We start from the raw sequence: 22,050 nt of genomic DNA, 5'->3' as shown, positions 1-22,050 counted from the left end.
TTAACAATAATATACTGATGACAATCCTACCCACGCACTACTTCTACTATATAAATATACAGTAGAATGTATCAGCTACCGGGAGGAAGAAGCGAGCAGCAAAACGGCACCTGTCAGGTGTGAGGGAGGCACAGCCCGCTACAGGGGCCAATAGCACCCATCCCTGAAGCCCCCATCACACACAGCGATCTCGCTAGCGAGATCGCTGCTGAGTCACAAGTTTTGTGACGCAACAGCGATCTCACCAGCGAGATCGCTGTGTGTGATACCTATCAGCGACCGGCCCCCCTGCCGGGTATCGCTGATCGTTGTGGAAAGTGCTGGACATTTTTTTGATCGTTGGTCTCCCGCTGGCCAGCACGCTTACCCGGCACAGATAGCTGCATGGATCATAACGTCACTGTTTACCCAGATAATGAAATCATGTGAATGAGCATTGTATTAACAAACACTGGGAAATAATTGTAATGGTATGGTCAGGATTCATTAGACCCATGCAGTAGTGTTTATATTTTGCAGGTATATTATTGTCACACATGCTTGATTACTGTATACTTATATAACCTAGCCCCCGCATCTTTAAAACCTACTGATATGGAGCTCTCCTAGGTTAAATACTACTTATTTAAGTATCTTATATACCGGATATGTTTTCTATTAAAGTACCTCATCCACTAAGCAGCACTTTCTAATACTTTAATGATGGTACTTATTTTGTGCATTTAAGTATTTTTTAGTGGTTGTCTAACTAACTTAAGCATATATTTTTGCTCCCTTCACATCTTTAATGCATCTCCCTACCTTTTTGGAGGTTGATTATCCTGCTTTTTAATTATCTTATCAATGTCTTTTATCTTGTTGGTTATAAATAAATATTAGTGATGAGGGAGTAAACTCGTTGTTCGGGTTTTGCGGAGCATGCTCGGGTGAACTCTGAGTAGTTTGGCGTGCTCGGAGATCTAGTTTTCGTCGTCTCAGCTGCATGATTTGCGACTTGTAGATAGGGAATCTCCACATGTATTCAGCCTATCTACAAGTTGCAAATCATGCAGCTGAGACGACGAAAACTAAATCTCCAAGAACTCGGAGGTCACCCGAGCAACGAGCATACTCGCTCAACACTAATAAATATCTATTTTTAAATAATAATTTTGAGTTGGAATTTCTTTTTGTCTAGCGGCCACTTACTGCAATAGACCAGGTTAATGTATTTGAGTTTGAAGTGTCTAACAATTACTGACCTTTTGGACATATAGGAATTATAGTAGAATGTATTAGGTTACGTTCACAAAAAAAACATTTCCATGTGTTTCTAAAAAGAAACACGGCCAGGACGAAGGCCATAATACAGTGTCCAAAATGACCCAATTGACTTCATTGATGTGAATAGATCTGTGAGGATCTTTTCTTCTAGGATTCCAACAGAAACCATGACATAGTGCTGAGTGAAGAGCACTGTATATATGTGAACTTAGCCTTAGTTGATTACACTACTCCAACATGGTCACTTTTGATGAGATAAACACCTACCCCACACTTATTCTGAGATTACTAAATTTGGCACCCACTATTGGAAAAAAAACTACAGTCAGAGGATTAACATGAAGTTGCTGGACTCCAATGTAAAATTTATACATTTATAATTCTAGTGTATTCTTATATGACAGATGGGCTTTTGGGCCCCCAGAATGTGCAAAGTCTAGATGTAGATACTTCCTCTGCACACCCTACATTTAAGCCTCTAAGTATGCTCCGTCTGACTTCAAATGGGTTCCCCACTCAAGATCCCTAGATCATTATTATGTGTACAAGTGAACATTGTTTTGCACTCAAGAAATAAAGCAATTAAAATGCTATATACTTTATAAAAGTGAAAATAATTTTAGCCAGCAATGAAACTAGCCATCAAGTCTACTTTACTAAACACCTTCCATTCAACATCGAATGTCCCATGAGGTGTGAGGAGCATCTCGCGTCATGTAGTGGACTTAAGTGTCCCTCAGAGGATGGCATAATTCTCCTGCTCCTCATTCTAGTCAGCCACTCAGCTACAATCTGATGCTGTTCTGTTCTGTAGCAGGAGGATTTTGCCTGCCCCTTAGAGACATTACTCAGGCAACGACCACCCACAGAACATATGATGCTGCAGCGTTGGCTGTCTAAAGCCAGGAGTAGTCCTGTTCAAACTCTAGCCTGCCAGACGTACTAAGTGTCACTACATTCTATGCAGGCAGGCATTGCTTGAGTTACAGTGATTGTAAAACAGCACCCCAGTTACCCCTGAATGTATGTATAAGACTGTATGTGTATCTGTGTGTTAAAGGGAACGTATCACCAAGTTTCTGCTACCTAATCTGAGAGCAGCAAAACATAGGGGAAGAGATTCTGATTTCAGTGGTGCACAGTGTAGAGTTTACAAAATAACTATTTTATCAGCAGGAGATTATCACTAGTGGACTAGTAGATCTGCTGTATTGTAGTCAAAATACGCCCCCACCAGTGAGTAGCAGCTTTCTTCTTGTGCACAGAATACAAAGAAATCTGCCAATCAGTGATGTGGGCGGGGTATACAGAGCTCAGCATTCAGAAAACAGATAGATTTGTTGCAGATAGGATTTATTTGGGGACACCATGTTGACTTTTGTCTCAGATGGCAGAAAAGCTAGAATCAGCCCTGCTACCATAGACACGTTTTTGAGGCAGAGAACAATTATTTACCGTGTGCATACCCTTACCCTCTACTTTGACGCTTGTGCATACATGGAAGTAATACCACATTCCAATCACTGCACGTCCAATGACAGCAATTTAGAAATGACAACCTATATGAGCATAACTTCTTTGATTATCTCCTTATGTAGTTAAATTATTTTTCATAGATAGAGACATACTAGGATGTCAGCAGAGCAAAAACAAACATCCCGTTGCAATATGTCTAAATTATGTTCTATAAACAGCCATCAAATGAAGCAACAGGCCAAATTTTGATAATTACCCATCTTTGTAGACTAATTATTTTATCTCCTGCTAGCCAAGTACATGGCACATTTGCTAATAGATTTCTGAAGATTTATCATTTTGTGCCAAGATAAGTTGCCTGTCAGACGATGATACCATAAGAATTGGTCTATCTTACCACAGATCCATCCTCTCTACACACTCTTGGCGAAGAAAATTACAAGCACTGATAAGGTAATTTCAAGTTTTTAAATGCTTTACAATTTATAATAATGGACGTATGTATCCGTGACACACGGTTAATAGATCTACCTAATTAAAATTCACCAAGATTTATTGGAAGGCATTGGGGAAACTTGCACCAAGCAAATAACATCCTGATGATATTTTGCAGCTCAATGTAAGCCACCTTCATATATTTTGATATTCTTAATAAATTAGGGTAATAGAACTGAGCGTAAAACAAAGCTGTGGTAATTTCAGCTAGCTGAATGGTAATATTTCATAAAAATAACAACAAACACACAAAACTCAAAGTCTAAAATGTATCAGAGTATTTGACTGAGGGCCACGCTCATTTGTAACCTTATCCCCTCTGTTGTAACACTATATGCATAATAAAAATAACCATAATATCCTTGTAATTCTAGAAAATAAAGGAAATATTCTGTTATCTGACGCTGTGTATTTTTTTATGGTATATAGACAAAAAGAGCTAACAAAAAGAAAAATAGAAAGGGGTTAATTATCATTAATTTACATGCTTTAAGGTAGAAGATGTAGTTAATATTTACAAGCCAGCTCATGTCATTGTCCCACACCATCTCCACCCATTTTGGCGGAGCTGGGCAAAACCGGCATGAAAACACCAAAGGTGACAAAAATGTTGCCACTTTTTAAAGCGACTTCCGAAGCACTTTGATGAATCAGGGTCTAAATGTACACACACAATTCTGCAGTGCACACAACACTGCTACATGCACAGTGGATACACATAGCATTGCAGCAGATATAGTTGATACCCTCAATTTATTCTGCTGTGCAATGGTGTGCCGTTTCATGACCTGATATGCATGTCCACTATAGCTTTCTCTTTTGCCTCCTGCTAATTAGACAGATTAGTGTGCATTAAGACTCATTCAGGTGTCCGATTTTCACGTACTAGTGCTATCCATGTTCCGGTGATAGTCTATGCAGTCATTCACATGTCTGTGATTTTCTCGAACTGAGTAGTCCACGAAGAATCGCAACAACATGTCCTATTTTGATCTGAGGGTGGGATAAAAATTGTCAATGCAAGTCAATTGGTCCATGAAAAAATCTGACTTCGGTCTGATTTTCACACTGTCAGAATGGAGAAGGTGGAGAAACATCTTTTTTTATTTCGATATATATGAGAAAAATGAAGGACTCTCAGACCACAATCTGATCAAAGTCTGATCAGAATAATCTGTCCATTTTTCTTGTACATGGAAAAATCAGAAGACTGAAAAAGCCCTTAGGGAAAGAGACTTGGCAGAAGACATGACAGAACCTTTTAAGGTTCAGTTCGGCTATGTTCGACAAACTTCCCAATGTTCGCCATACAGTTTGCCGAACAGTTTGCCAAACCAAACACCATTAAATTCAATGGGAGGCAAAACCAAATGCATAGGCAACATCTTGAGGGGGGCTCAAAAGCAATCAAAACAACTCAATTTAGGGGCAGACACCAGGAAAAATGGCATCAATTGACACATCAATTCCGCTATAAATAAATTACTAAAAACAGTTCCCTGTATATTTAATAACCAGCCTGGCAAAACTGATAGCTGCAGGTTGAAACCTTCAGCTGTCAACTTTAGCAAGACTGGTTATCAAGGAAAGAGGGATCTTCATGCTGTTTTTTAAATAAGTTAAATACATAAATTAATTAAAAAAAATCAGCATAGGGTTCCCCCAATTGTTGACAACCAGCCAAGCTAAAGTTAACAGTTGGGGGCTGATACTCTCAGGCTGGTAAGGGACCATGGATATTGACCTCCTCAGCCTAAAAATAGCAGCCCGCAGCTGCCCCAGAAAAGGCGTATCTATTACATGTGCGAATTCTGGCACTTTGCCCGGCTCTTCCCACATGCACTATGGTGGTGACAAGTGAGATTCATATTTGTGGGGTTGATGTCACCTTTGTATTATCCGGTGACAAGCCCAGAGGTTAGTAATGGTGAGGTGTATACAAGACACCCCCATTACTAATTCCATAGTGATATTGTTTAAAAAAAACACACAACCTGAATAAAGTCCTTTTCTTTAAGCAGCTCAGCGATACACCCTACAAGAGTGATTACATGCTCCGGTCAGTGTGTCGCTGGCTGCCAGGTAGAGCAGTCGCATCAGCTGATGTGACTGCTTTACAAGTGTTTTAAATCATTGTGGGACAGTATGGATTATGGTGGATAAGTGAGGGATATGGTGGTTTATTACTTTCTTTTTTCCAGGTGACATGGGCATCGGGGATTAGGCGTAAAAATTAATATATGATGTTTTTTATTTTTTACAGAAGATAAGAGCTTCAGGTATTAGGTGTAAGGTGAGTATTTATTTCTTTATTTTAACTTTTTTCTTTACTTTCAGCACAGACGCCGGCTGATGACTACATCCATCAGCTGCATCCTGCTCCCGTTATTATCAGTGACAGCAGGCATTTTTACCGCAGGTACCAAATACAAAAGAACCAAAAGGAGTACAAAACACCTTATAATTTGTATAAATTTATTAAATCATATAAATTTATTAAATATCCATTTTACATATAATGTTAAAAATAATTATATAAAATATATGACAAAAATGAAGGAGATGGGACAATAAATACGACACACTTACAATATTATTATGAGGACCAGGGCTGATAAGACCTATTAGAACATCATATTTCAGACATCATTGCAATTAAAATTGCTATATCAGTATAAACATAGTATTAGACCAAAATTAGAGATTTATATATCTCTAATCGCACAGCCCCGTGAGGAAGCCCATGCGAAATGCGCATTGGGGCTGCTGTGTGTGACCACCTACAGGGATTTATTGGGGTAAGAATGTTTTGGACCTTCTTAATTTGGGTCTTGTATCTGGGTGTGTATTTATATACATATCAAAGTGGCATTATGCTATATATCCTATATGGCATCCAGAGCGAGAGAGATATATAAATCTCTAATTTTGGTCTAATACTATGTTTATGCTGATATAGCAATTTTAATTGCAATGATGTCTGCAATATAATGTTCTAATAGGTCTTATTAGCCCCGGTCCTCATAATAATATTGTGAGTGTGTAGCATTTATTGTCCTATGTCCTTCATTTTTGTCATTTTTTTATATAATTATTTTTAACATTATATGTAAAATGGATATTTACTAAATTTATACGATTTATAAGGTGTTTTGTACTCCTTTTAATTCTTTTGTATACAATCTTATTTGGAGTATACCTTTATTGTGGTTATTGTTTTTTAACCCCTTTTTTTCTGGAATTTTATTAAGGTACCAAATACAGCTGCAGAGTCACGCTGACATCTGACCGATGGTAACGATCTTACCGGCGGTAACATTACAGTCGATCAGAGCCACTATGTGCACACAGCCTTAGGGGACACTCCATCGTTTACCAAACTCAGGCAGAATTTTGCAGATTTTGAGGAAAATGCTTGGGATTTCTAACATGAATCTGAATTTGCAACGTTCGTACCGACTTTGAGATTGGCAAATGGTTTCCGAACAAGCTCGCGCATCTCTACTTGGCAGCTGCTCAGTTCTCTCTGGATCAGGAAAGATGCTGCCTTAGCGCTCTGCTCAGTCACTAAGGAAGTTGACTGCAGGTTATAAGATGGAGACACTTTTTAGAAATTGTGTCTTATTGTCCAAAAATATGGTAATTGGTTATGGCATTCCTTTTTGGTGTATTGGAGTTGTGATTGCATTTTTAAAGCTAGATCCCCTCATTTGGCCATGTAAGTTTATAGGGTATTGCCTGATTCTATACAGTCACGTGAATCGGTTACACTACATCATACAGATACACTGTTCTAGTTGACAACTGCTTTGAGTTTTAACTATAGATTACATCAAATTTGCAATGACTAATGGCACTCTGGCCTGTGTGCTAATTTTTATTTGATGCCATCCTACTCCTTTGATTTAGGTCCATAACATAAAAGCCTTTCATCCGAAGTATTTACTGGGAGTATTTCTGCTGTATGCTACAGTATTTTATTTATTTTACTCACCTACTGTATATAGCGTCATTAATTCCACAGTGCTTCACAGACATCAGCATCACTGTCCCCATTGGGGCTCACAATCTAAATTCCAATTCAAAATCAGTATGTCTTTAGAGTATAGACCTTTCTATGGAATGAAGCAATCTACCATACTGTTCCATACAGTAACAAAGAAAAACTGACATAACATTGCCCTTGTCGCTAGTTGCAAAGGTTTAGTGGAAGCACTGACTCTGATCTCACTCATGATTTACATTGCAACCCTTCTTGCTCAGATTGGCAGCTGTGCATAGTCACAAGCCCTTCAAGAAGCTTACAAAGTATGGAACGATAATGCAGCTAAACCACCAATGGGAAGAAAAACAATCAACTAGGCCTGGTTTCACGCAACATTTGGCAAAGCTAAACTTCTGTACAACTTTCTTCATAAAAAAGTTGGAATAAACTTGAGAACAGAAGAAAAAGGTTTTATGAAAGCTTCCATTCATCTTGTACAAGGTAAACTAAATTTATTAAATTAATATAAAAGATATATGGACAAGAGGAGAGATCTCTCCAGAATGTAGATGATGAAATAGTTTTTGAGCCAAATGAACCTGAATAAAGAGGTATATCAATATCATGTACATCTAAAAAATTACATCAATAGATTCAAATATATTAGATGACCTATTTGTCACGCAGGTTATAAATGGCATGACCCTTTGTTGACCACTTTACCACTGCTTTTTTGTCAAACTGATGTATACAGGGTATTACAGTTGTGGCCAAAAGTATTGACACCCCTGCAATTCTGTCAGATAATACTCAGTTTCTTTCTGAAAATGATTGCAAACACAAATTCTTTGGTATTATCTTCATTTAATTTGTCTTAAATGAAAAAACACAAAAGAGAATGAAGCAAAAAGCAAAACATTGATCATTTCACACAAAACTCCAAAAATGGGCCAGACAAAAGTATTGGCACCCTCAGCCTAATACTTGGTTGCACAACCTTTACCCAAAATAACTGCGAACAACCGCTTCCGGTAACCATCAATGAGTTTCTTACAATGTTCTGCTGGAATTTTAGACCATTCTTCTTTGGCAAACTGCTCCAGGTCCCTCATATTTGAAGGGTGCCTTCTCCAAACTGCCATTTTTAGATCTCTCCACAGGTGTTCTATGAGATTCAGGTCTGGACTCATTGCTGGCCACCTTAGCAGTCTCCAGTGCTTTCTCTCAAACCATTTTCTAGTGCTTTTTGAAGTGTGTTTTGGGTCATTTTCCTGCTGGAAGACCCATGACCTCTGAGGGAGACCCAGCTTTCTCACACTGGGCCCTACATTATGCTGCAAAATTTGTTGGTAGTCTTCAGACTTCATAATGCCATGCACACGGTCACGCAGTCCAGTGCCAGAGGCAGCAAAGCAACCCCAAAACATCAGGGAACCTCCACCATGTTTGACTGTAGGGACCGTGTTCTTTTCTTTGAATGCCTCTTTTTTTCTCCTGTAAACTCTATGTTGATGCTTTTGCCCAAAAAGCTCTACTTTTGTATCATTTGACCAGAGAACATTCTTCCAAAACGTTTTAGGCTTTTTCAGGTAAGTTTTGGCAAACTCCAGCCTGGCTTTTTTATGTCTCGGGGAAAAGAAGTGGGGTCTTCCTGGGTCTCCTACCATTCAGTCCATTTTCATTCAGACGCCAACAGATAGTACGGGTTGACACTGTTGTACCTTTAGACTGCAGGGCAGCTTGAACTTGTTTGGATGTTAGTCGAGGTTCTTTATCCAACATCAGCACAATCTTGCGTTGAAATCTCTTGTCAATTTTTCTTTTCCGTCCACATCTAGGGAGGTTAGCCACAGTGCCATGGGCTTTAAACTTCTTGATGACACTGCGCACGGTAGACACAGGAACATTCAGGTCTTTGGAGATGGACTTGTAGCCTTGAGATTGCTCATGCTTCCTTACAATTTGGTTTCTCAAGTCCTCAGACAGTTCTTTGGTCTTCTTTCTTTTCTCCATGCTCAATGTGGTACACACAAGGACACAGGACAGAGGTTGAGTCAACTTTAATCCATGTCAACTGACTGCAAGTGTGATTTAGTTATTGCCAACACCTGTTAGGTGCCACAGGTAAGTTACAGGTGCTGTTAATTACACAAATTAGAGAAGCATCACATGATTTTTCGAACAGTGCCAATACTTTTGTCCACCCTCTTTTTTATGTTTGTTGTGGAATTATATCCAATTTGGCTTTAGGACAATTCTTTTTGTGTTTTTTCATTTAAGACAAATTAAATGAAGATAATAATACCAAAGAATTTTCAGGAAGAAACTGAGTATTATCTGACAGAATTGCAGGGGTGTCAATACTTTTGGCCACAACTGTATATGCTGCTGTTGTGGGTATAGTTAGCTGTCAATCCAGTACAAACAGAAGCTTGATGAGTGTCAGCGCTTCATCTCCAAGTTTGGATTGCTCCCCTCAATAAACACATTAGAGATGCATTGATACATTGTGTTGGCTTAATATACTACTATCCATCTGCTATGGTGGCTTACAGCCTGTTTGCTGTCTCAAACAGCCAAATGTGGTTCTTTTTGTTATTTCTGTCTCATATAACTGCCAAGAATGAATTGCAATTAAAAATATTTTAAGGATCTGTTTAGCTGTACATCTACACTGACTTTAAGCACTGCAAAAAAAAGTCTGTTCTTTATTTGCCAGAAATTTAGGGCAAGTAATGTAATCTATCTCAAATGAATGAATTCATGTGTAACATTATCATTGCTCAGTAACACAAAGTTATAATAACCACCTGACATTCAACACATTTTAACAAGGAATATTTTAGTTATACTGGATATCAATAGACTTCTGGTCTATACAAGCAATTACAATTAAATTGTAGAAAAAGACATTTAAGCGACTTTTCCTTTTCGTCTTATAGTCTATTTTTCCATTTTTGTGGTGCCAAATGCATCAAAATGGTATATTCATGAATTTGTTGCAAAGTAAAAAAAATGAGCTTTACTCCCATCTTGAACTGTTTTTTTGCAAAAGTTGCAAAAATTGCACCAGCATATTCAAAAATACACCAGAGGGCTGGAGTAGAGATGCAACAAATTTTGAAATTTTTTAAAAAGTTGCAATTGATGAATCAGGTGTTAGGCATCGGGTTCCTACCTCTGCACAGGAGGAATCCCGAGCCTTGCCTTCTGTGGTCTCCCATTCAGTCCCGACCACAGAGGAGGCTGCTCAGCAAAGGTGTCCATCCCGGCATCTTGCTCAGGTTTGTGCTGCCAGGTTAGTTGCTGCTGCCACCTCTGGTTCAGCTTTAGCAATCCACACTAGCCAGCAGCGAGCAGCTCCAGTGGCTAAGTCCTTTTTGCAGCCTACTGAGCATGCCCGTGGGACAACCTCTCATTGGAGGTTGGAGGTCACATGCTCAGGTCCTCAAGCAGCTCGGATTGGACCATCAGGAAGGTCCAGGGAGGATGCTGCTATAAAAGGTTCGCATGGCCACTCGGCCATGCGCTAGTATAGAATCTTTATGCTATTTGTGTGAGTGATGATGGATGCATGAAACTGGTGACTGACTCATTATAACACTCCTCCCTTGGATACGCATGTTTGTAGGGTTTAGGGTTTAGAGTCAGCGCCTAGTAGTGGCATTGTCTATGCGTCACTGTGCACCCAGTTCTATACATGACTCTTAGCGCCAGGTTGTGCCATCCAGCACAAGGCATTATTGTACCGCATCTACTGCAGCGCCTGTCAGAGCGGCGCCATGCGCACTTCTGTATTATTAAAGTGCGCTTTCCAGTCCTAAGTCTAGGCTGGTTAGTGGCGTCCGCGAGTGCGGCACGGTATGCACTTTAGTGCGGTATCTCTTTAGTTAAGTCCTCCCTGGCACAGCAGCTGTGGCGCCAAGTGCTGGTGAGTCTAGAGGGACTCCGACCCTGTGTTTTGGGGCAGAGTCCTGTGACTTTACACCAGCGCTCACTTCACAGAGCTCTGTGAGCTTAACAGGCTTTGGCATCTATATTCAGCAGTAGTGCGGCTCTGTGAAGCAACAGAGTCTGCCCCCGTACACACAGGGTGACGTTAACCCACGTGTTCATTTATTATACCGCCATATAGCATCCGCCATTACCGAGCAGCAGTTACCATCTCTGCACGGTGGACCCCGGGCTGCAAACGCACCTAAATACCTTCTTTATTATTTGGTGCATTCCACCAGCCCTTAACATCAGGCTATAACATCTGGAATTTGTAGACTTCACCCACAAAATGGAAAAAAAACATAAAACAGACTTAAAAAAGGTGTAAATAGAATAATGAATTGTGTGCGAACAAAAACAGAGGCACAGAACACGCAAAATTAGACAAAAAAGGAGAAAATGCAATGATGAACTGGGGTCAAAGTGCATTGATATCAGGATATTATCATGTTTTTACAGTCTTCAAATGGAATCTGTCAGTCAATTCATGCTGCTCAAGCCATGGGTAGCATGAATAAGAGATTGCTGCCAGATATCTTGTGATGGCGCAGCGTTATTCTGGTCATTTATGCGGAGGTGAATTATTTTTAAATATGCCAGACATATTGTTCCTTTGTTCAGTTGGTCACAGGACGTGAGTCATTGTTTTATGTGAGTCTGTCCGTTGACTTCTGTTGTATGGTAATTTGTGGAATGCCTGCTGATTATGTATAGCAGTGTACTAGTCTGCATAACTTGGAGTACAAATATGCAGGCTAATTAAACAATCAAACAATGAGGGATTACCTCTCCCCACCTTCCTCCAATCCTGTGAGATAATGCCCTGAATGAGAGCTGTGGATATAAGAGGGGACTATCTCTGTTTACAGAGACTCTACAGGACATCAGCCAAAGGAAACACGGCTCCAGCTGATGGTATACAGATCTGCTCCACTGCCCATCACTGAACCCATGAAGACATTTGGAGAACCCATGTTGGAATAATCAGGTCACTTGGCCACATACCTCACTGTGCTCAGTCAGATTCCCCCAAGCTTGCTGCTACCTCCTCTCTGTGAGTGTCCACCAAAAGCAGGTTGCTGTTGGTTGGGGTAGTTGTCCCTGGATGCCCTGAAGTTGCAGTGTTTCTAATCCATGAGCCAATGGAAGAGTGAGACTGTTATTTGCACCACCTTGTGTACTTGCTGGGAATGTACTATATGTTGTTGATTGTTTGTGATCCAATAAAATATTACTGCAGGTTGTTATCCTCACACTGTGTTGTGTGAGTAGTATTCTGCCCATGGGGAAAGAGTATGTGGGCAGTGGGCAGTGGAATGAGCCCTGGATCGTGCAGTCTGTTTAAAGACAGCTAGGCCAGCAGATGAGAGCACCCACTGAATCATGTCTCCACATATGCTTTTCCTGCATCTCTCCACATGTCTCTAGTTGATTGACAGGTTTCTCCTATGTGTGTGCAAAGGTAGAGATCTATCAATCAACTAGAGCGGTGCAGGAAGAAGCCGAACAGGGACAGCGCTGGACTAGTCTGGTCTCTCCCAATAGTTTCAGGCCAGCTCTTCAATCTTTGTTTTCTCTGAAATGCAGAAGTGTTTTAGAGAATAATATGCCTGGCTGCAATTAGGCAGCATAAATCAAGTGACAGGTTCCCATTAATCTGGTAATTATGCTTTACATACCTTTCAGAAGGAACTTTGCTTCAAGAACGAACCTGATGGGAAAATCACCAACTCCGACCATTCGAAAGCAGTTCAGGAGGTTATCAGGCAGCTTATCCGAGCTATAGTAGTTGTCTGTAGGCAATGTGGCCCTAGGAGGCCTAAAGTTATATAAAGCGTAATACAACAAAAGTAAGTTACAGATCTCTGTATGGTAACAAATATATGTAAGAAAAAAGCATCATCATCATCATTACTGGCATATAACAATTATCAACTGTTAATGGAGTTCAAACAACCATAAAGTCAAATATATCAATCAATACTGTATTATACTGGATATGAGAAGATAAGAAGTGAGAATACGCTGTCCATGACAAGTCAGTAAAAGCAATCCATCCATCAATCAAAGTGTCAATCCATTCTTCACAAAGACAGGCTAAACATTTGACTCTACTATATACAGTAGTGACATATAACATCAACAATGCCACATTGGTTAAAGTATTATTAAGATGTCAACCGATATAGTGAATAAAGCTTTTTGTTATGAATGAAGGGTACCATTGTCTGCTTTTCATTATTTAATATAATAAAGTTATACTGTATTGCGTGTTCAGCCAGACACAAGCACAGATCTAGTTTATTCAGTATAATGGCCTTCTCTATTTCGGCACCTTTGCAAATGATAAACTAGGGGTTCAAATATCTGCTCATACACAAATGTATATTGTTTTGCCACGTTCACATGTTCAGTATTTGATCAGTATGTTACACCAGTATTTGTAAGCAACAAGCTGGAGTGGGTGATAAATACAGAAGTGGTGACTAGTGACGAGCGAGTATACTCGCTGCTCAGGTTTTCCCGATCAAGTCCTCCGAGTATTTTGGCGTGCTCGGAGATTTAGTTTGTTTGGACGCAGCTGCATGATTTGCGGCTGCTGGACAGCCTGAATACATGTGAGGAATGCCTGTTTGTTAGGGAATCCCCACCTGTATTCAGCCAGTCCAGCAGCCGCAAAACATGCAACTGCATTGACAGAAACTAAATCTCCGAGCACGCCAAAATACTCAGAGATCACCCGAGCGTGCTCGGGGAAACCTGAGCAACGAATATACATCACTAGTGGTGACGTGTTTCTATTATACTTTTTCTCTGATTGTTCCATTCCTGATTTTAACTAACAAATACTGATGTAAAATACTGAACATGTGAAAGTGGCATTTATGTAGTTATTTTCAGAATTCTTTTTTTAGTTTGTCAAGACTGGAAACATGAGACATGAAAGTCTTTCTTTAGCTTTGGGACGTATACATCTCTGAGCTATCCATATGTAAAACAGATAGCAAACAGACCAAAACAGACAGCAAACGGATCATTGCAGGTCAATGGAGTAGTTCACGTGAGCGCTTTTACAGACTGATGATCCGCATATAAAAGAATTGCTGCATGCACTAGTCTGATACACTTTTTGAATTAGCAATTCCATTTATGCCATAGAGATCCATGTTTTATGTATCCATTGCAATTGTTAACGTAGAAAACTGTATTTGGCATTTTATTATTTTTTAAATTGCTGATATATAAAATGGATACCATACCATTGTAGAGAATAGACATATGGATTGCATACAGATGACATTACAGATGTAAAATCATCATCCATTATTTTTTGGATGAAAAATGGATAATTATACATATTCTCGTCTGAACCCAGCCTTAAGTAAAGATGGGAATCAGAGAGTGGCAAAATTCTCAACTTTTAAAGAGACTTAAAGAGGTTGTCCACTACATTTACATTGGTGACCTATCGTCATCAATGTCTAATAGGCTGGTGTTGACACCAGGCAAACCCACTGATCAGCTGTTATCGGTGTGGGCGGCAGCTGCTGACAACCCGAAGTTCTCATTTGCCGAGCTCTTCCGTCTACTTGCGGTGTCTGGGGCTTGGTACTGAACATCCACATCCTATTCATATCAGTGGCGGCAACTACAAGTAGAAGGAGTAGCTCGGTGAGTAATTCTGGCCGGCGATCGACGCTAACCCCCGCTGATCAGACAATGATGACCTATCCCAACGATAGGTCATCAATGTAAAAGTAGTGAACAACCTCTTCAAATAATCATAAGCACTTTGTAGCTGGTTATTGCCATGCAAAAGCAACCATAATTATATTCACAACTTTTCCACAAATATGTAACCATATGTGAACCAAAAGTTGACAATGTTTTTCAATAGGCATAGTACTTCTCTGTTCCCAAACAGAAGTTATAGATTGCTGTTTTTTGTTCTATCTTCTCACACTCTTATTTCTGCAGTAGATGAAATATCACACTAGAGCAACACATCAACAGAACTGATTGCTCAATATTATTTTGTAGCAGTATTTGGCAGTGCAGTGTAATGCCTATCAGTAGTTATAGACTCAAGAAGGCTACTTTGGAAAGACTTTGTGTTATTCACTCTGTTTGATAGATTCCAGAGGAACCTCGAATTTCGGCTTTTATCCCCTGCACAGATATATGGTCCACTGGACTGCTACCGCAGTACGGCTGCTGGCCGGAGGAGAAAACCAGAGACAAGAGAAGTGAAGTTAGCTGAATCAGAACCAGAAGGGCAATCAATGTACAAAATTAGGAGCCAAAAGAATGGTCAGGAAAAAGGCCACAGTCTACAATAGGAATTCAAACAAGCAAGGCAGAAGCATAAAGTGCAGGAACTGAACCAAATAAGAATTTTAACTGACAGTGAGAATCAGAGGTTCAGGGGTTTCAATAGAAATTAGGCTCACAGAAAGTATCAAAAGACACAGGAATTAAATAGGATTGCCTTGTCTCGCCGAATAAAAAAGTGCGACACTACTCAACCAACAAAGTGGAAACATAGGGGATATGCACTAGCCTTGATGTTACAGGTAGTTGCCAAAGATTTACTTTTGTGAGTAAGCTGACAAAATTGAGAACCGCCCAATTACAATACTTGAAGGTTTCCGTACCTTTTAATGGTTGCAATGCATGCACCTGCTGGATTTAGAGGGACTTCTTCTAACTGTACAGTGACTGCATCTTTCCCCAAACTTATTGACGACTGAATTTGTTTAAGAAACTGTGCTAGTACCATCATACTAGGTAAAGTTAGCTGTTCAATTCCATTCATGCAAACCCAGGCTCCTGAAAGAAAACAAAAACTAATTATTAATACTGTAAATTAAAAAATAATTATGTTTACCTGCCAGACTGGAGAAGAGGTATCAGTCTATGATGTATCAACCTTTCTTTTTTACCTACTTGACCAGTAGGTTGTCCAGAAGTGCACAGCAATTTAATTTTATTTTTATATAACACTAGACTGTATTTAAAGGGAATCTGTCACCACATTTGACCTATCTATCGGGCAGCACGGTGGCTCAGTGGTTAGCACTGCAGCCTTGCAGCGCTGGGGTCCTGGGTTCAAATCCCACCAAGGACAATATCTGCAAGGAGTTTGTATGTTCTCCCCGTGTTTGCATGGGTTTCCTCCCACACTCCAAAGACACAGGGAATCTAGATTGTGAGCCCCATTGGGGACAGCGATGCTAATGTGTGCAAAACTGTAAAGCGCTGCTTATAAAAAAAAATAAAGATCATATTTCATGTGCAGTATACAACTGCTCTTATCAGGTGTGGACATGAAGCTATTGGAAACAGATCCAAAGATAAACTGCAATTTTAAGCTCCCAGTGTTCTCCGACTCGCAGAAACCTTGCACTACAGAAATACTAGTGACTCGCTGACACCTGTGCAGAAGGAACATGAAGAGTGGAAAACTGAGGAGGAATGACAGGAAAAGGAATGCGCAGGTGTAGGGGTCAGCCCCTGTCAAGAACTGAAATACACTGTCACTTTGAGAGATAATGCTCCCCTCTGATTAGTTTGTGCACTTAGATTAGTATATTTACCCCTTGCAGCTTGCTGTGTGTTGGCTTGAGCAAAAAGCAGGAAGTATCTGTTCGGGAAGTGTAGAGTGAAACTCATGGGTGAGAGAGAGGACAAGTAGTGTGTCCTAACATTGAGAGACTGGTAAATGAACTAATGGCTTCAAGGGAGCAGACAGTACCTGTTTACACAGGATTGATCACCAGGACCATGTCAGAAGGAAAAAGTTGCATTGCACAGTCAAAGTTGTTCTCCCTGAGCACCTGTAGCCTGAGAAAGAAAACAATGTAATCACTCAGCATTGAAAAAGGAAATGAGAATGCCTAGACCCAGAAAAAGATGGATCCTTTAACCTGAAGGAATAGCTCAGCACAAAAAACTCAGCTCCACTACATCGGGACCAAGCAGAAGCAATCAGCCATTCTCCATAACGATATAGAACTGTGAGTGTGACACTGGTGTTCAAATGTGGTAGGGTGCAGAGCAGGGTTCTTTAACTATGGCACTGTAGCAGCGGGCCTGATTATTGGAAGCCAGGTAGGAAGTTAGAAAAGAGTAGTTTGTATAAATTGTTTATACTGTTTGTATTGAACTTTGCACTGCCATAGCTGGAGCGCAGCTTCTATGAAAAGCTTCAGCTATCTCTACTTGTATCTATTATGCATATTATAATTACAAGGAGCATTAGTCTTATTTTCCAGCATATAATCCTCTGTCTTTCCATAAAGCTGATGTTTTGTTTACAGTACAGTATACTGTACACTGTACAGTAGTTGAGTCTTGCCTGGCGGTATTGTTCAGTCACCTGTTCACAGGTATGAGATTCCCTGACTTGCATCCAATGTCACAGGGTCAGAGGGACCCTGTGGTAAGAGATACCTATGATAATGAAGTGAGGAAGCAGAGTAATCTTCTGGGTAATATCCTCCCCATAGCCTGGAGGAGGTCATTTACATAAAATGATAATAGATTATTTCTCAACAACAAGGCATCTGATTTGAAGATTACCATACAGGTAGGACTTTTTTTCAGCAGTCTATAACCTGCATGCCAATATTAATATTAAGTCGAATGTGGTAACATTCCCTTTAATTCATAGAATAATAAACTGCTAGAGTTGGAAGGGGCCTCCAGAGTCATCGTGTCCAACCCCCAGCTCAATGCAGCGCAGGATTCACAAACCCATCTCAGACAGATGTCTGTCCATCCTGTTTTGAAGACTTCCATAGAAGGAGAACTCACTGTCTCACCACCATGGCAGCCTGTTCCACTCATTGATCATCCTTACTGTCAAAAAGTTTTTTTCTAATATCTAATTTGTATCTTCTCCCTTTCAGTTTCATTCCATTGCTTCTCATGTTTCCATGTGCAAATGAGAATTAGAATGATCCCTCTACAGTGTGACATCCCTTCAGATATTTGTAGACAGCTATTAAGTCTCCTCTTAGCCTTCTTTTTTGCAAGCTAAACATTCCCAGATCCTTTAACCGTTCCTCGTTGAACATACTCTGCAGTCCGCTCATCATTCTGGTAGTTCTTCTCTGAACTTGCTCCAGTTTTTTAAAATGTGGTGCTCAGAACTGGACACAGTATCCCAGATGAGGCCTGACCATGGAGGAGGAGGAGATAATTACTTGACGTGATCTAGACTCTATGATTCTCTTAATACATCATAGAACTGCGTTTGCCTTTTTTCCTGCTATATCACACTGTTGACTCATGTGCAGTCTGCAATCTATTAGTATACCCAAGTCTTTATCACATGTGCTGTTGATAAGTTCTATTCCTCTCATTCTGTAGATGGAATTTTAGTTTTTCTTGCCAAGATGTAGAATCTTACATTTCTCCCTGTAAAATACCATTCTATTAGTCGCTGACCATTGTTCAAGCTTATCTAGATGTAGATGTAATTTTAGTTTTTCCTGCCCAGATGTAAAATCTTACATTTCTCCCTGTAAAATACAATTCTATTAGTCACTGACCATTGTTCAAGCTTATCTAGATCCTTCTGAATCCTTTGTCTGTCTTCTCTAGTATAAAGGCCCCGTCACACATAGCAATCTCACTAGCGAGATCGCTGCGGAGTCACAACTTTTGTGGCACAACAGCGATCTTACCAGCGAGATCGCTGTGTGTGACAGCGATCAGTGACTGGCCTCCCTGCCGGTATCGCTGATCGCTGCAAGAAACCTCTGGACATTTTTTTCGGCGCTTATCTCCCGCTGGCCAGCACGCATCGCTGCGTGTGACAGGCGGGAGACCAGCGATCAGCTGTAAAATAATAAAAAAAATATTATTATTCTCACCTTCCGGCGTCCCACGCAGCATTCCCGCCTCTCTCCACGCTCCGATCCCAGTAATCCTTTGCAAGAATGACAGCGAGACTTCCCAATCCCGCGAGAACGGACGTCATCACGGTCATTCTCGCAAAGGATTACTGGGACCGGAGCGCGGAGAGAGGCGGGAATGCTGTGCGGGACGTCGGAAGGTGAGAATAACAATATTTTTTATTTTGATTCTATTTTTTTACATGGATCCATGGCATCAGCACTAACGAACACAGCGATGCCGCACGTGCGGCGTTGCTGTGCTGATCGCTGGTGAAGCTGTCTGTTTGACAGCTCACCAGCGATCACATAGCGGCTTACCAGCGATCCTGACACGTTGATATCGTTGTTGGGATTGCTGGTAAGTTGTATGTGTGACTCCAGTGTTAGCTGTTCCTCCTAGTGTCACGCTCGCGCCTTGGCTGAATGGCGCGAGCCGGGGGTTATGGCCCCACTGTGCCACAGACCAGACTACCCTGGAAGGGGCGTGACTGCGACAGCTACCTTGGTCTTCACTGGAGCCTCTGATGGCGAGGTCAGGCTTGTGCGGCAGATAGCTGTCGGGTGCCATTCCAGGGTGGTGTCTGGCTGTGGCTGCTGATCCCACTTGGAGACAAGTCACTTGGACAGATGTGACTGACAGGCAGACTGAGACACAGGGCAAGAAGGTACGACAGATACAGGGCAAGCAGGTGTGGCTTGGAGACACTGGGTAAACAGGCACGGCTTGAGACACAGGACAGGCGGGCACGGCTTGAGACACAGGACAGGCGGGCACGGCTTGAGACACAGGACAGGTAGGGACCTGTTCACACAGCAGGTGCAGGTATGGATACAGGCAGGCAGGAGTGTAATATGAAGGAACGGGTTTGGACCTGTTCACACAGGAGGTGCAGGTATGGATGCAGGCAGGCAAGAGTGGAATATGAAGGAACAGGTTTGGACTTGTTCACACAGGAGGTGCAGGTGAAGGCAGGAGTGGAGAGAGAAGCTGCAGAAAGAGGTTCTGCAGCGGCAGCAGGAGTGGAGCAAAGCTGAACCACAAGGTCTGTGGAGAGAAGCTGCAGCAAGAGGTTCTGCAGCGGCAGCAGGAATGGAGCAAAGCTGAACCACAAGGTCTGTGGAGAGAAGCTGCAGCAAGAGGTTCTGCAGTGGCAGCAGGAATGGAGCAAAGCTGAACCACAAGGTCTGTGGAGAGAAGCTGCAGCAAGAGGTTCTGCAGCGGCAGCAGGAGCCGTGCAGACAGAGCGGCTAGAGTGCAGATGCACAGATAAAGCTGCGAGAGTGCAGATACACAGACAGGGAGGACACAAGGAAAGACACAGCAAGGAAGGGAGCCACGGACAAGGAGAAAGGGAGACTGATAGACAAAGGTAAGACTGAGTTCAGACAGAGAGACAGGGACAAAGACACAAGGACCAGGATATTCAGCCTCCTGGCAGGCAGGCAGAGAACAGACAAGGCACTGGGAACAAGACTCAAGGACCAGGATATTCTGCCTCCTGGCAGGCGGACAGAGAAATGCTAGGCAAGGTACCGAGACACAGGAATACAGACTAAGAGCCTTCAGAGAAGGCAAAACATAGGACAGGGCCTGGCTAGCTCAGCAGCAAGGAGCTAACTGAGTTTAGACATTGCACAGGCAATGTTTCAGTGGGAGTGGTGAAACTAAATAGTCAAGGGTTCAGGTGATTGGTCAGGGACAGATTACACAGGTGCACCCTGACTGCATAAGAACCAGAGAGTTCAGGCGTCGCCCCCCTATACACACAGTCTGGAAACATGGAAAGCAGAGGCACAGAGCTGGCAACAGATAGAATTCACAGCATGGCTTGAAGCAGAAAGTAAGTTGGTGTGCGGGGGATGGGAGGCCAAGCAGTGATGCAAGCAGGGTTGTTACACCTAGCTTTGCATTGTCTGTAAATTTGATTAGTTTAACTTCAATTCCTTTATCTAAATCATTTATAAAAATGTTGAATAACACTTGGGCCTGAACAGAGCCTTGTGGCACCTCACTTGAAACACTCTTCCAGCTGGATGTGCAACCATTTTTTACCACTCTGAGTACGAGCCAGTTATAAATCTACCTAACCGTAGCCTTGTCAATCTCATATTTGGTCATTTTTTTCAATAAGGGTAATACTAGATACTTTATCAAATGCTTTGTTGAAGTCAAGATCACTGGCCTTTAATTTCCAGGCTCCATTTTCTTTCCTGTTTTGAAGATAGGGACAACATTTGGCCTTCTCCAATATTCTAGGACTTCTGTTTTCCAGTAGTTTCAAGCTAGTGATTCTGCAATTTCTTCTGCTAACTCTTTCAGTATCCTAGGATGTAATTCATCTGGACCAGGAGATTTAAATTAATATAAGTTAGCTAAGTATTCCCTCACCATCTGTCTGTTTATTGATAGTTTGGATTCTTTTATTGCTTTGATTGCACCATAAGATCAGTTGATGTTACAATTGCTTTCTTAAAGAACACAGATGCAAAATAGGAATTTAAAAGTTTGGCCTTCTCAACATCATTTTTGACCACTTCATCCTTTTCATGCTGTAAAAATCCTATAGCATCTTTTACTTTTCTTTTGCTGTCGACATACCCGTAAAATCCGTTTTTATTGCTTTTGGTCTCCTTTGCAAGTCTCACTTCATTACTGGCTTTAACTCTTCTAACGTTTGCCCTGCATTCCCTGAAGACAGCATTATATTAGTCTTTAGATATGCCCCCTCCTTCCATTTAATATACATATTTTTCCTTTTCAACAAGTGTTTAAGTTGTCTTCATCCATCCTGGTCTCCTTAAATGCTTCCAATTCTTCCTTCTTTTTGAGATTGTTACCGATTGTGCAGTGAGAAATTAATTTAGCAAAATCTCCCTTCCTTCTTGGACACTTCTGTCCTTTAGAAATTCGGACAATTGGACCTCTCCTAC

The 22,050-nt window shown here is 41.1% G+C and overlaps 1 protein-coding gene across 1 annotated transcript in view; it reads right to left on the bottom strand.

Annotated features, from left to right (window-relative positions):
* The window catches only part of LOC141086031 (uncharacterized), a 971,752-nt gene that overhangs the window by 668,997 nt on the left and 280,705 nt on the right, over window positions 1-22,050 (bottom strand). The window contains exons 42-43 of the mRNA XM_073571764.1: window positions 15,871-16,045; window positions 12,895-13,034 (exon numbers count right to left, since the gene is read on the bottom strand). Coding sequence (XP_073427865.1) covers window positions 12,895-13,034; window positions 15,871-16,045 — 315 coding nt within the window. The remainder of the gene's footprint in view (window positions 1-12,894; window positions 13,035-15,870; window positions 16,046-22,050) is intronic.

Source organism: Dendrobates tinctorius, unplaced genomic scaffold (genome assembly GCF_039654945.1).
Source record: "Dendrobates tinctorius isolate UK_male_01 unplaced genomic scaffold, ASM3965494v1 ptg000007l, whole genome shotgun sequence".
NCBI classification, from domain to species: Eukaryota; Metazoa; Chordata; class Amphibia; order Anura; family Dendrobatidae; genus Dendrobates; species Dendrobates tinctorius.
The sequence above is the reverse complement of the archived record's forward strand: the minus strand, read 5'-3'. Positions and strand labels throughout refer to the sequence as shown.